Source organism: Macrotis lagotis, chromosome 8 (assembly GCF_037893015.1).
Source record: "Macrotis lagotis isolate mMagLag1 chromosome 8, bilby.v1.9.chrom.fasta, whole genome shotgun sequence".
NCBI lineage: Eukaryota > Metazoa > Chordata > Mammalia > Peramelemorphia > Peramelidae > Macrotis > Macrotis lagotis.
Window position 1 is genome coordinate 12,225,260 of NC_133665.1, and position 12,767 is coordinate 12,238,026.

At 34.6% G+C, this 12,767-nt stretch overlaps 1 protein-coding gene across 1 annotated transcript in view; it reads right to left on the minus strand.

Moving 5' to 3' along the window:
• Positions 1–720: 720 nt before the first annotated feature.
• Positions 721–12,767, minus strand: part of LOC141495249 (glutamate receptor ionotropic, NMDA 2A-like) — a 366,543-nt gene continuing 354,496 nt past the window's right edge. The window contains exon 3 of the mRNA XM_074196375.1: positions 721–1,587. Within this exon, the coding sequence (XP_074052476.1) occupies positions 1,389–1,587 (199 nt within the window). The 3' untranslated portion in view covers positions 721–1,388. The remainder of the gene's footprint in view (positions 1,588–12,767) is intronic.

The following is a 12,767-nucleotide window of genomic DNA, read 5'->3' on the forward strand; positions in this document are numbered from 1 at the left end:
CTTTGTATTTCAAGACTTAAGACAATAATATTAGATACATACCAGGTGTTTAATAAAGGCTTGCTGAATTCAACAACCACATTTTACAGATGAGGGAAGTTGAGGCGGGAGAAAATTAGGTGACATGTTCAAGGTCATATAAGTAATATGTACCAGAGCACCTGAATAAGATCTCAGAATCTAAAAACAATGCTATGTCCACTATATAATACTGCCTGTTCCTCATATTTCTTTCCAAGAAGAAATCCTTACTTTTAATTCTTACATAGTCTTGCATCGCTACTTAGGGTATCTGAAGATAGAATCTGAAGAAAATCTGAAAAGTGAATTGAATCCAGTTCCCAAAGCTATTCTCAAAACAGTCACACAACTAGAGATTCAGGACCAGAAGCTGGATCTGTCAGATTTATTCCTGTGAACATAGAGTAGAAATAAAGAAAGGACTCAGCTAGAAACTAATCTCTAATGTGAGAGAGAATTATTGATCAAATAGATTAAAGTATCTAAACCAAGTAATCACCTTATGTAAGTTTTTATAAATAATAATGCTTACTGATATTTATTTTATATTTAACACTGAAAATGCTTTACGTGCATGAACATGCTAAAAGTCAGAAAGGTTAAGTTATTAAACATGATAACATTTCTAATGTGTAAGAAATGTAATTAAAAACAAAATATATTTGAACTTCAAACCCATCATGATATCTACTACTCAATCTAATTGGTATAAATAGGTACAAGGTTGAATAAACCAACACATTAGGCACAAAATTATATATATTTCCGCTTTTACTCCATTGGGATTTTATCCTGGAAACAATAAAGTGAAGAGCATGTAGCAAAAGCAGAAAGGAAAACTGGAATCATTGACTTAGGACAGGGTGATCCAAAATATGGCCCACCTATGGATTGACTCAATGCTTTAGTAAACAAAGCCAAGCTACTGCAGAGCTCTCACTAAAATGGCAAATCAAAATATATTGTCAATCATTTCAATAAAATATTTTAAAAGTAAAGTTGGACAGTCCTGACTTAGGAAAAGAGCAGTAATTTCCTACTAGCCTAAAACTCCTAAAATACATCAAAACAAGATTTGATGGGAACATTTTGGCAAAGCTCAACCTACCTTATTCTGGGAAAGGTCACATGTTAGGCCCCAGCAATTCTTGGTCAACCCAGGGTAATTAGCAGTGCATACATTTGAAGGTATAAATCAAAACTTTAGGCAAATGGCTTGACATATTTTAACTTGTTTCTTCACTTTCCCAGTGATAGAATTAGACTACATGAACTCTAAGGACCATTCTAACTTTGACACTATATGACTCCATACTTATAGCAGCTTAAACCAGAAAAACATTCACACAAGGAGGTACCTGAGTTCTTCATAGTCTGTCTTTTTGTTCCTGCCAAGAAGTTACTGAGACAGTCAAACAGACAAGCAGATACTGAAAAGGAAAGATGCTTACCTTTTCCCATTCCCGATCCTTGTTCAGCACAATCACCACTAACCTGGGGTGCACTTGGTACCCTGCTTCTGTGAAAGACAAATCTTTGCCTTCCCATGTCACATTGATCATGAATCTAGGAAAAAAAAGAGAAAAATGTTCAGTGGAAGACTAGTGAACATATAACAAATGAGAAGATTCAATCACTGAAACAACACTTTTGAACTATAAGTTAGAAATGTCATTGCTCCCATGAAAAACCACAAACTACAGAACTGAATCTAGGCAGATAGATGGGAAAAGACTCAATATATTTTTTTAATGATCTGAAGAATTGTTTCCCTTTAGGATGGCCTGGAACCATATCTCATTACCCACTCAGTTCCTTAGGGCTCCAATTGAGATGATAGATAAGCCTGTCCATTTCTTTTTTTGAGGGATTTTTTTGCCTCAGCAGACACATATTTTTCATAGTATTTGTTTAGAAAGGGAGATGGGAGGATCTTAACATGGGGTCAATGAACTTATATTTAAGAAATTATTTTGATAACTATTTCACTTTATTTGTTTTTATTTATACTACTATATATTCAGTTTTATGAATTTAAAAACATTCTGAGGAATCTATAAGCTTCACCAGACTCCCAAAATAGTCCATAACAAAAAACAATAGCTAGCATTTATAAAGAGCGTTAATTTTTTGCAAAATGCTTTACAGTTGTTATTTTATTTAATATTCGAATAACTCTGGAAAGTATGTACAATTATTAGCTCCATTTTATAGATGAGGAAAGTGAGACACAGAGAGATTAAGTAACTTAGTTATTTGTTTATTTATTTATTTATTTATTCAGTTATTTATTTATTTGGTTTTTGTAAGGCAATGTGGTTAAGTGACTTGTCCAAGGCCACACAGCTAAGTAATTATTAAGTGTCTGCAGTCAAATTTGAACTCAGGTCCTCCTGACTCCAGGGCCAGTGCTCTATCCCCTGCACCACCTAGCCGGCCCCTAAGTAACTTGCTTAAGTGTTTCAGCAGAAGTAAAACTCAGGTCTTTCTGATTCCAAGCGCAGCACTCTAGACACTGAGCTACTTGTTTGCTGGATCGTGATATGCAATAACAACAACAACAACAAAGAACCTCTTTAGTGTTGCTTAATTGCATTCATGTCTTCATGACCCCCTTTGAGGTGTTTGGAGCAAAGATACTGGAGTGGCTTACCAGTTCCTTCTCTAACTCATTTTGCCTATTTGGAAACTGAGGCAAAGAGGGTTAAGTAACTTGCCCAGGGTCACACAACTAACAACTGGCAGAGGCTGAATTTGAACTCAAAAACCTAACTCTAGGTCCATACTGCCTTACTTCCCTAAGAACCTCTTATTTACTTTTATTTAGAGTAAAACCAAAATCCTATCTTCTCTGCCTCATTTTCTCTTATTCTTACCTCCCTGACCTCATAGAATTATGATGGGAGGAAGCAAGAACAAAGGATTAGGGCCAAGGTCCACACCCACTTACTTCTGAACCAAATGTGATTGCCATGGAAAAGTTTCAGAAGTTTTTGCACTGGGTACATAGGAGGGACTCAGTCAAAATTTGCTGATTAATAAATTGATCATCCTAACTACAGAATGTTCCAGACTCATAGGCTGGCTATTGGCTACAAAGTTATTATCTTGTTATCCATCTGTCTGCCACTAATACAAGGTGTAAAGGCAACAAGCAATCGATCTCATGCTCAGCAGGTAGGGGGTGGGGTGTTCATTTTCTAATAAATTACTCCAAAACAGAGCAGAAACCTTTCCTTGACAAACACCATATTTTAGTTTTGAAAAGAACTGAACAATTTTAGTCTATAGGTTTAAAAAAGAAAAATGTATTCATTATTTAGACTGCTGGAAATTTGTTTTACCTGTTCCTTTTCTCTCTTGTTGCTTTCTGGAGGAAGCTTAATGAGCTAAAAGAACCTTGGGCAAATTTAAGGTTAACTCCATTCCATATATCTTCCACATACCAACTACTCACTCAAGCCTAATAGTTTTCAAAATAATCAGTTCTTGGATTAAATTCAATTACTCCTCCATTTAAAAAGAAGAAACAAAAAACTGGTTCATACAGAATACTTAATAAATCTACAACTCTTTCAAAGCCATTCAGGACTACAAGACTATTCTCTCTATCTCCACTGCTCAAATCTGATATTCACTATCTGTGTGACTTTCAAAAGGCACAACTTCTCTGAGCCTCATCTGTAAAAATGAGGGAATTGGATGTGATGGTCTCTGAGGTCTCTTCCAGCTCTATGAGCTAAATGTAATCTTAGAAAAAGAAATGATATATTCTGACTGCAATACTGATTAACCTTTGCTGAAACATTGCAGGGCCTCTTTCTTGTTGATATTTTGTCACCAGATATCACATATGGGACTCTACCTAGTGTTGCTGGAATATACCTAGGGATCTTGCTGACACAAGAAGAGAAATCATACTAACCAAGAACTCCAGACCATCACCAAAAGTCCTATTTCCTATCAAATCAGGTCATGGTGTAAAATGGTTCTAGAAAAGGCAAGTGATAAAGAAGGATATCTTTGTACAACATACCCTTCATTATAATAAATACAATGTGGAAGTCATGCCACTGTCTTCTTTGAAATCAAATTACAAATATTATTACTGAATTTTTGAAATTAAAAAATATTCTAACCAGGTTTATTTCAGGGAGAAGCATTCAAATGAAGCTAACCCAATCCCAGATCTTTAGAAGAAAAAGTAACTATTAAGATGTACAAATTTTTTTATGTCAAATCAATATAATCATAAATTGTTCATGGTTCCAAGGCAGAGAACTGAAAGATTTTTTAGCTATCTTAATGCTTAGAAATATTCAGAGTTGACTAATTTTTTTCACTTTCACAGACATGTGTGATATCAGTCTTTATATTCAATGAACTGGTTGTATGCTCAGTCATATTACCTAAGCAATTACCTTCTGTCTCTGCCAACTGAATTGATTTAAATTACCCCTTCCTAATTTCCCCATCTCTTATTTTGGTTCTTCATCCCTTTCTTTTCATTTTGGTATGGGAATCAAAATGAATTAGTGATTTGATTATTTAGAGGCAATCTTCTCCATTCAAACTATCTTGGAAATAACAAAAGAATTACCTACTTAACATCCTCTGTGTTCCTTAAACATTTCTGAAAGGTCTGGACCAATGATGCTTCAATATTCAGAGTCTCCTAAACAATACTATCAGAGTTTTCTTTTCAAGAAGAGGGAGTATACTATAATTTCATTATCAAATCAGCAGGGAACAAATACCTAAAACCTTTAATTCCTCTATCCAGTCTCTGGAAAAGAAAATTCCCATTTCCTGGGGTGCTTTTCTGATGAAAACTTGCAAAATCTTTTAAGTAGGAAATTACTATTAAATACCAGTCACCTCACCATGTTCATGTTATTACCTGCTGAGCATCTGTATACAACTATATAATCTAATTGCTGTTTTGCTTACCTAGAAAAATTTATTATAAACCTTTAGTGCACAGAGAATCTACAACAAACAATCCTGACTACTGCTAAACTCCAAATTACATCTCCAATATTTGTACTAGCATCAATAAATGTATGAACCCACCAAGATTAAGTACAACAAAAATATTGTTTAAATCTATAACAAGTACATATTTATGCTTTTTTATGTTATTTGAAATTTTTTCATATTTTTAAAGGAAGGGAAGGTTGGGTCAAATAGGGAGCAATTTCAAATGAAACTGAATATAGTCAATCTGGAATAGAAAATAATGTTATCTTGAGGTGTCTATAATCTCAGAAAACAAGATGAAATCCATCAGTAATGTGAAGGAGACTCATAAATGTTCACTGAGTGGACTAAGTGAACTAAAGACTTTGGAAGAATAAATGATTATCATTAAACATTTTAAGTAATGAAATATGGAAAAGGAATGAGATGTATTCTGTATGGGTTACCTAGAGCAGAACTAGGACTAATAGGCATTGGAGTCAAGCCTGAATTCAAATCCCGATTCTGTCATTTATTTATTTCTCTGGGTTTCAGTTTCTTCATCTATTAAGTGAGAGAAAAGGATTAGTTCTCTCTCAGTTGTAAATTGATGATTCCAGGAGAGATCTGGGTTTCAACTCAATATAGGGATTAATTTTTTAACAACTGGTTTTGTTTGTGAAATGAGTTTCCCACCACTTAAGGTCTTCAAATAGAGGTTTGATATTTTAGGTAGGATGTTAATTCCAAATCAAAGATACTTTTCTGTTGGGTTTTTTTTTCCTGATCTGGACCTAAGATTTCATTTCCTTTACTAATGTATCAATAACTGATATATCACTTAATTGAGTTGTCTGAATAATTTACTCATGGTCACATAGCTAGTATGTGCCAAAAACAGGTCTGGGAATACAATCTTTCAAGGTAGCTAAGTGTCACAGTACATAGAGCAATAGCTTTGGAATGAGGTTCAAATCTGGTCTCAGACACTCATTAACTGTGTAACCGTAGACAAGTCTTTTTCTCTCCATCTGATTCAGTTTCCTCATCTATAAAACAGGAAAATAATAACATCTCTCAGGGCTGTGTTGAAATTCAAATAAGAATGATAGCAAAGTGTTTAACTTAAAGTACTAGAAAAAATATTATTTTATACACACACCAACATATATAGAGAAAATTTCCCCCACCCTTTAAAGGTGGGCTAAAATATTGCTAATTTGGGGGCAAATTAGAACTGGAGCTCTGAGCTTGCAGTCTAGTGACCCAAATCTCAATTCTAATTCTTCCTCATATGTTAGTGTGGTATAGAAGGAATCCTAAATTGGCTGTCACAAGACCTTGGTTCAAACTCTGCCTATGAAAGCTATCTTCATGAACTCGGGCAAGTCACTTTACTTAAGAGATCAGTTTCTCCTCTGTGTAATGAGATTGATAGGGTAGACTTCATAACTTCTTCTTGTTTGTTTGATTTTTTTTCAAGGCAATGGGATTAAGTGACTTGCCCTAGGTCACAAAGCTAGGCAATTATTAAGTGTCTGAGGCCAGATTTGAACTCAGGCACTCCTGACTCCAGGGTCAATCCACTGCAACACCTAGCCACCCCTAGACTTCATAACTTCTGAAGATTGCTCTGGATCTACAATTCGCTAAGAGCTGAGACAGTCACATCAAAAAATTCAAAGATTTTTCAGTTCTTTAATCTTTTTTTTAGCTACTTAAATGTCAAATCATCATTTCTTTCCTCTTCTCTTTCCTCCCCTCCCCCTCCCCAGTTATGGTCTTTTTTTTATTAACCTTTCATGTGCTGTTTCTCTATTTCCAAATGTTGCTTGGCATTTTGAAGCCCACTCTTATTTTTGTAATTTCACAGAATCATTTTCCAGATTTCTCTTTCCCCTATCTTTTTGTCAACACTGTGCATGTCTCCTCAGAGTATTTGAACAATATAATTCAAAGGTCTTGTTTTTCAAGATTCTCCTTCTCTCTTTCCTTAGAGATAGTCCTTGTAGTAAGTTTCTATTACCTTCAGAAATCTGATAACACAAAGTGTTCTCTAGCCATATTTATTATTTTCTAACTCCCAATAGCCTTGCATTCTTTACTATTCCATGATTGCATTTATCCTTTTCTAGATTTGAAGTTCATTTTCCCCTTGCATTGCCATTTCCTTACATACAGCTTTCTGAATTACTCATTTCCCTCAATCCCCTCCTCCACTGGGGTCAGAATTGTCATTAATCACTTAATTTACATTCTTTTAAAAACTTCCATTTTCTTTATTTTTTCTCAGATCTCAACTCCATTTTTTAATAATTTCTCACTTTTTCCCAATAGTATTAATGCCTTTAACAATTCATATATGTTGCTGAGTTTTCTTGCCTTTCCATAATTGATTCTTTTTTTCTTTATCATATAGCACACACAATAAAATTTTAAAACCTTTTTGTTTGTTTTTTCAGTCTCCTGGGGTTTTTGTATACATGCTTTCTCCCATCTCTTGCATTTTTCTCAACCGGGCTTTGAAAAAATAAAAGTAATAGTTATAGTTAAGATCACCTATGATGTTTTCAAATGTTTAAAACCTTTTGCATATATTATGTCTTTTGATCCTCCCAAGCATCCTGTTAGTTCAATTATTATATCGTTTTACAGATGAAGAAATTGAGAATGAAGGAGGTTAAATCATTTACTCAAGTTCATAAGGCAGGACTTAAATTCAAGTCTTCCTATTTCCAAGTCTAGTGATGCATCTATGATATCAGTTAACTTCCTGAATAATTATATTATATGTAGGCCCTGGGACTTGATTTTATTTTTCTCTAATCACTTGTGGCTTCTTGAACAAAAATAACTAAAGTACAATGGCTTAAATGTTGAGGCAGAAACAACTTCTCTGTGTAATTCTGCATAGTAGGACTCAGCTTCTCAGATGGTTCAGAATAATCAGGATTTAGAAGACTGAGGTATAAAATAAACTCTTGAAAACAATTTCAAAGACAATTTGCAACAAAGGTTTTTTTTTTTTAAACAGGGAATGAGACTAGATTTGCGTTAGAAAGGAGCTTAAAGGACATCTAGTACTAATATCTCCTTTTATAAATGGGCAAACTCAGTCCCAGAGAAATGGTCTGTCTTGCCTAAGCTCACACGAGATGTTAAAGCAGAATTTTAGCCTAGATGAATCCTCTGTCCCTAAATTAATCATTCTTTTCTCTGAAGCTTACTGTGCAAATCAGTTTCTGGAGAATAAAAACTTCACTAACCCTGGTATTTTTTTGAAAGTTACAAAGCATGAGGACAAAAAAGACAACGGGTTTTTGTTTTTTTAAAAAAAGGTTATTTACTTTTTATGCTTCCAAAAACATGCATTTAAATCATTTCTTTTCGCTCTGAGAAAGCATAAGGTCCAGTCCCCTGAGGGACCAGAGATTCAGCTATGTGACTCAGACCACTTCATCATTTCAAGCCAGGCAGGATTAAAACCATTCCATCTGAAAGAGACATCTCTCTCAAGAAAATAAGAAAAGATCCCTATGGCTTCTTCATTAGGATATCTTCAGTGAAGTAGGAATCAAACTGTGTTCTGGTAAACCACTCTTTACAGACCTCAAGATATAGCATACCTTCAGAAAAGCTGGGTAAAAAATTTCTGAGTAATTATACCAGTTATTTTCCATTTTCCATTCCAAGGGCATTTTGTGCCTTTCTATAAGATTGCCTCAATAAATGTGACTCCAGGTGAAAACTATCTTTATATGTAATTGGAAAAACAAAAATAAAAAAATAAATGTGACTTATTTTTCCATGAGTCTCACTAGTATAAACTCTATAGACTTACATATGAAATATTAAATAAATATAAAATATTTAGATACTTCTTAAGTGTCTACTATGTGGTAGTCAGTGGACTAAGAATTGTGCAAATATTATCTCAGTTGATTGTCACAAACCTTAAAAGGAAGATGCTTTTAAGACTGTCATTTTATAGTTGAAGAACCTGAGGTAGATAGAAGTTAATTGATTTGCTCAGTTTCACATACATACGGGGTCAAGTCTGAACTCAGGTTTTCCAGACTTCCAGTCCCAGGACCTTATAACAGGAAAAGCATTGAGCTGGGAGTCAAGAGATTTGATTCGAGGCCTGATTTACAAATTAACTGTTTGATTTGGGGCAAGTCATGGATTCTCTCTGGGGATGATTTTCGTCACAGAATCCAAGATTTAACACTGGAAGAAATCACAGGGGCAGAGTTTTGTAAATCTCTCATTTTGAAGAAATTGAAGCCCAGGGTGGTTCAATTACTTATAGTGGTAGTAACCATAAAAGATGGGATTTGAACCCATTTTCTCTGACTTCAGGGACACTGGTTTTTCATACTACATCATATTTCCTGCCTTCTTTAACAGAGTAGAAGAGTGTTACAGTCACTCCCTGCTCTAACACTCTACAGTTGAGCAACCAGTGCTAAGTACTAGGGACCAAACATAGGCAAGATAATTCCCACCCATGAGGATCTATAAGAAAAAATAAGTTCATTTCTTAGTAATTAAGTTAATTTGAGAATAGAGAATATTAATAACTAGAGAAGAGATAGTTAGAAAAGGCTTAAGACAGTTCTTGAACTGAGCCCTGAAAAAAGATGATTCCAATAAGAAATAATGAAGACAGAGGGCATTCCAAATATGGTAGACAGCTCTGCTTAACAGAATGGATGGCTCCCTAGATATCATCCTCTGCTGGTTGGGGCTCTACATAAAGAAAGAAGTCTGAAGTACATGAGTTCTCATCATTTTTGTGTGTTCTGTGGACCCCTTTGGCATTTTAGTAAGGTCATTTTAGATCTCAGAATAATCTCATAAAATGCATAAAATAAAATGCAAAGGATTACAAAAGAAATTAATCACAGTGAAAATGTATATGTATTTTTTTTCTCATCCAAATTCATGGACTCTGAAACCTATTCGTAGACTCCCAAATTCAGAACCCTCTGCTCTAGTGGTATCTTAGGGAACAGTTAATATTCCAGTTTGGCTAGAATATAGACTTCATAAAAGCAGTGACATAAAATAAATGTGGAAATGTTGTTTGGAGCTAGATTATGGAGGACCTCCAAAGTCAGGCTAAAGGGTCTATATTTTATATTAGAAGCAATAGAAGGAAAGGAGCTAAGGGAATGGCATTATCAGTTCTATTCCATAAAAAGATTAATTGAACTGTGTGGTAGATTTAGTCAATCACTAAATATTACAGACCAGGTACTGTTCTAGGCACTGGCAGTGAATATATAAAGGCTCCATAATTAGATGGTATGCTTCTCAAGACCTAAGATTATATATTCATTCACTTATGTAGTTCTCATATATACTAACTTATCTACATACTGCTTCATGTCTTTTAGTTCCTTGAAGGCAAGAACTATTTAATTTGTCTTTGAAACCAGTTGGTACAGTGAAAAGTTGGTACATAGTATACATGTAAAGAACGCTTGTTGATGGATTTATTTGTACATTCAATTATAGTCTACAGATTTTCTGCATGTCCCTGACCATGAGGTGCCTAGTTGTCATCAACCTGATAAAGAATTAAATTGCGTTGACCTTCACATATGATGTATGGATCAGGCTGGGTTTCATAGACTGGGTTTCAAAGACAAAAATGAAAACATTCCCTGCCCTCATGGAACTTTATTTTCCTTAAGCAAAATGCTCAAATATTTGTTGTTGTGGGCTTTTCATCCTATTACTACAGGTAAATGCCTAAATTAGATTTCTTCTCTTCAAGAGGAAGATCTTCCCTAAGTCTCCTTTTCTCCCCCATCCAGAGACTGTTTTTTTTTCATGTGGTTTGAAGCTCAAGGAAAGCTTTCAGCAGTGAGAAAATCTCCTGGTGTGCTAGGTGAAGCTTTTACAGCATCAGAACAGAGTTAAATATGTACTGACCTAAATTGTAGCCTAACTGTTGTCTAACTCCAGTAATGGAATTTGACAGTCTTGTGTAAACTCAGCAATCAAAATGGTTCACACCCTGTCATGGATTTCTAGGGTAGAAATGTATCCTCTGAAGGCCTCATTCTACAAAGATTAGTCATTTCCTTGAGATATATTTCCTCACCCATGATTGTAAGGTCACTCTCTTGAGACAGCAAATGGAAGAGATTTGGGTAACTTTACTACGGAAGGAATAAATATAGGGATCTACTAGAGTAGAGGATTCTGAACTTGGGTCTATCAATAGACTATGAATTGAATGAGAAAGAAATTCATCTTTGTTTTCACTATGATTATTTTCTTTTATAGTTTAATTTATGAATTTTAAGAGATTGCTCTGCAAACATCTTACCAAAATACCAAAGGAGTACACAATACACAAAAAAGTGAGAATTCCTGTCCTATACCTACAAAGTCAGTTTTTCAATACAAATGACAAAGAATATAATTTTTTTCCAAAGGCCTATCTTATTTGCTCTCTCCCCATCCTAAAAGAATTTTAAATGGGAAAAGACACAAACAAAACAAAATCATCGCAAAGAAAGAATATAGGAAAAGAATGAGAGCATACAGAATAAGACACATTTTGGGGACATAGCCAATGTAGGAGGGTTTTTTTTAACTAAATATATTTGTTACAAGTCTTTTGTTTGGTTTGGGGAAGGTTGGTGGAAGCAAGAGCAAATAAATACTTGTTAATTAAAAAAGAAAATAATTTTTAAGACAATAAAAGATGGAGAGAAAGATCAAGAAGCATGAAGTAAGGAAACCAACCCCGTTTCCATGTTAAAGTAATAAAACAAAATAGAGTTTGAAGAGACAGAGAAATTGGCTGTTGTTAAGGAATAGGAGGCTCTCATGTCATTAGATGAGAGTTTGTGGCAGAATGGAGTGGAACTGGAGCCAGGAGTCTGGGGAACAGGAAAGGGAATAGAGAGAAAAGGCACCATGCTGCTGGTTGGATCTAGTCCCTGGGGGAATTTGCAAAGTAGGTCAATCAAGTCAGGCCCTGGAATGAATGGGCAGGGCAGCTATGAATGAGTAAAGGAACCATTATGAGAAAGGCTGACTATCCAGAAGCGGGGAACAAATGAACTAAGATAAAGGAGTTCACAAAAAAGAAAGGTGACCTGAATATTCAATTCAAATAATATTGTTTGAAAAAAATAATGATATTGTTTGGGACACCAAAGTTCCTTGGGGTCTTTCCAACTACTGGGTTCTCTCACCCTATTAGAATATGTACTTATTGAAGGCAAGGAAAGTCCTCTTTTTCTAGTTTTGACTCCAGAATTTACAATAAATTTTTGCATATAAAAAGAGCTTAATAATTTACTTTTCATTCAATTATACATTAAAGTATAACTAAAGCAAAGGAGTCAAACTGTGAAATGAAATGTGGAATCAAAGGATCACAACAGATTCCTCATTTCACAGAGTAAGAAATAAACCCAAAGAATTTAGTTTTGATCAAGGTCATATAGATAGGTGGCAGAATCAGACTTTTAATTCAAGTCCTCCAAGTTCAAGTTCAAGGAAAAAGTTAAGCACTTAAAAAAGTTAAATAGAGTAGTTTAAATATTACCTATACTTGGAATGTTCTTCCTGCTTACTTCTATCACTTAGAAATCTGGCTATCCTTCAAGTCTCAGCTCAAATTCTAGCTTCCTCAGGAGAACTTTATCAGACTCCTAAGTTCCCCTTTAAGGTTATCATATTTATTTTAAATTTTATCTTGAAAAGCAATATCTTCTCTCATATATACCATTGCCTTCAATAGAATGTAAGTTCCTAGA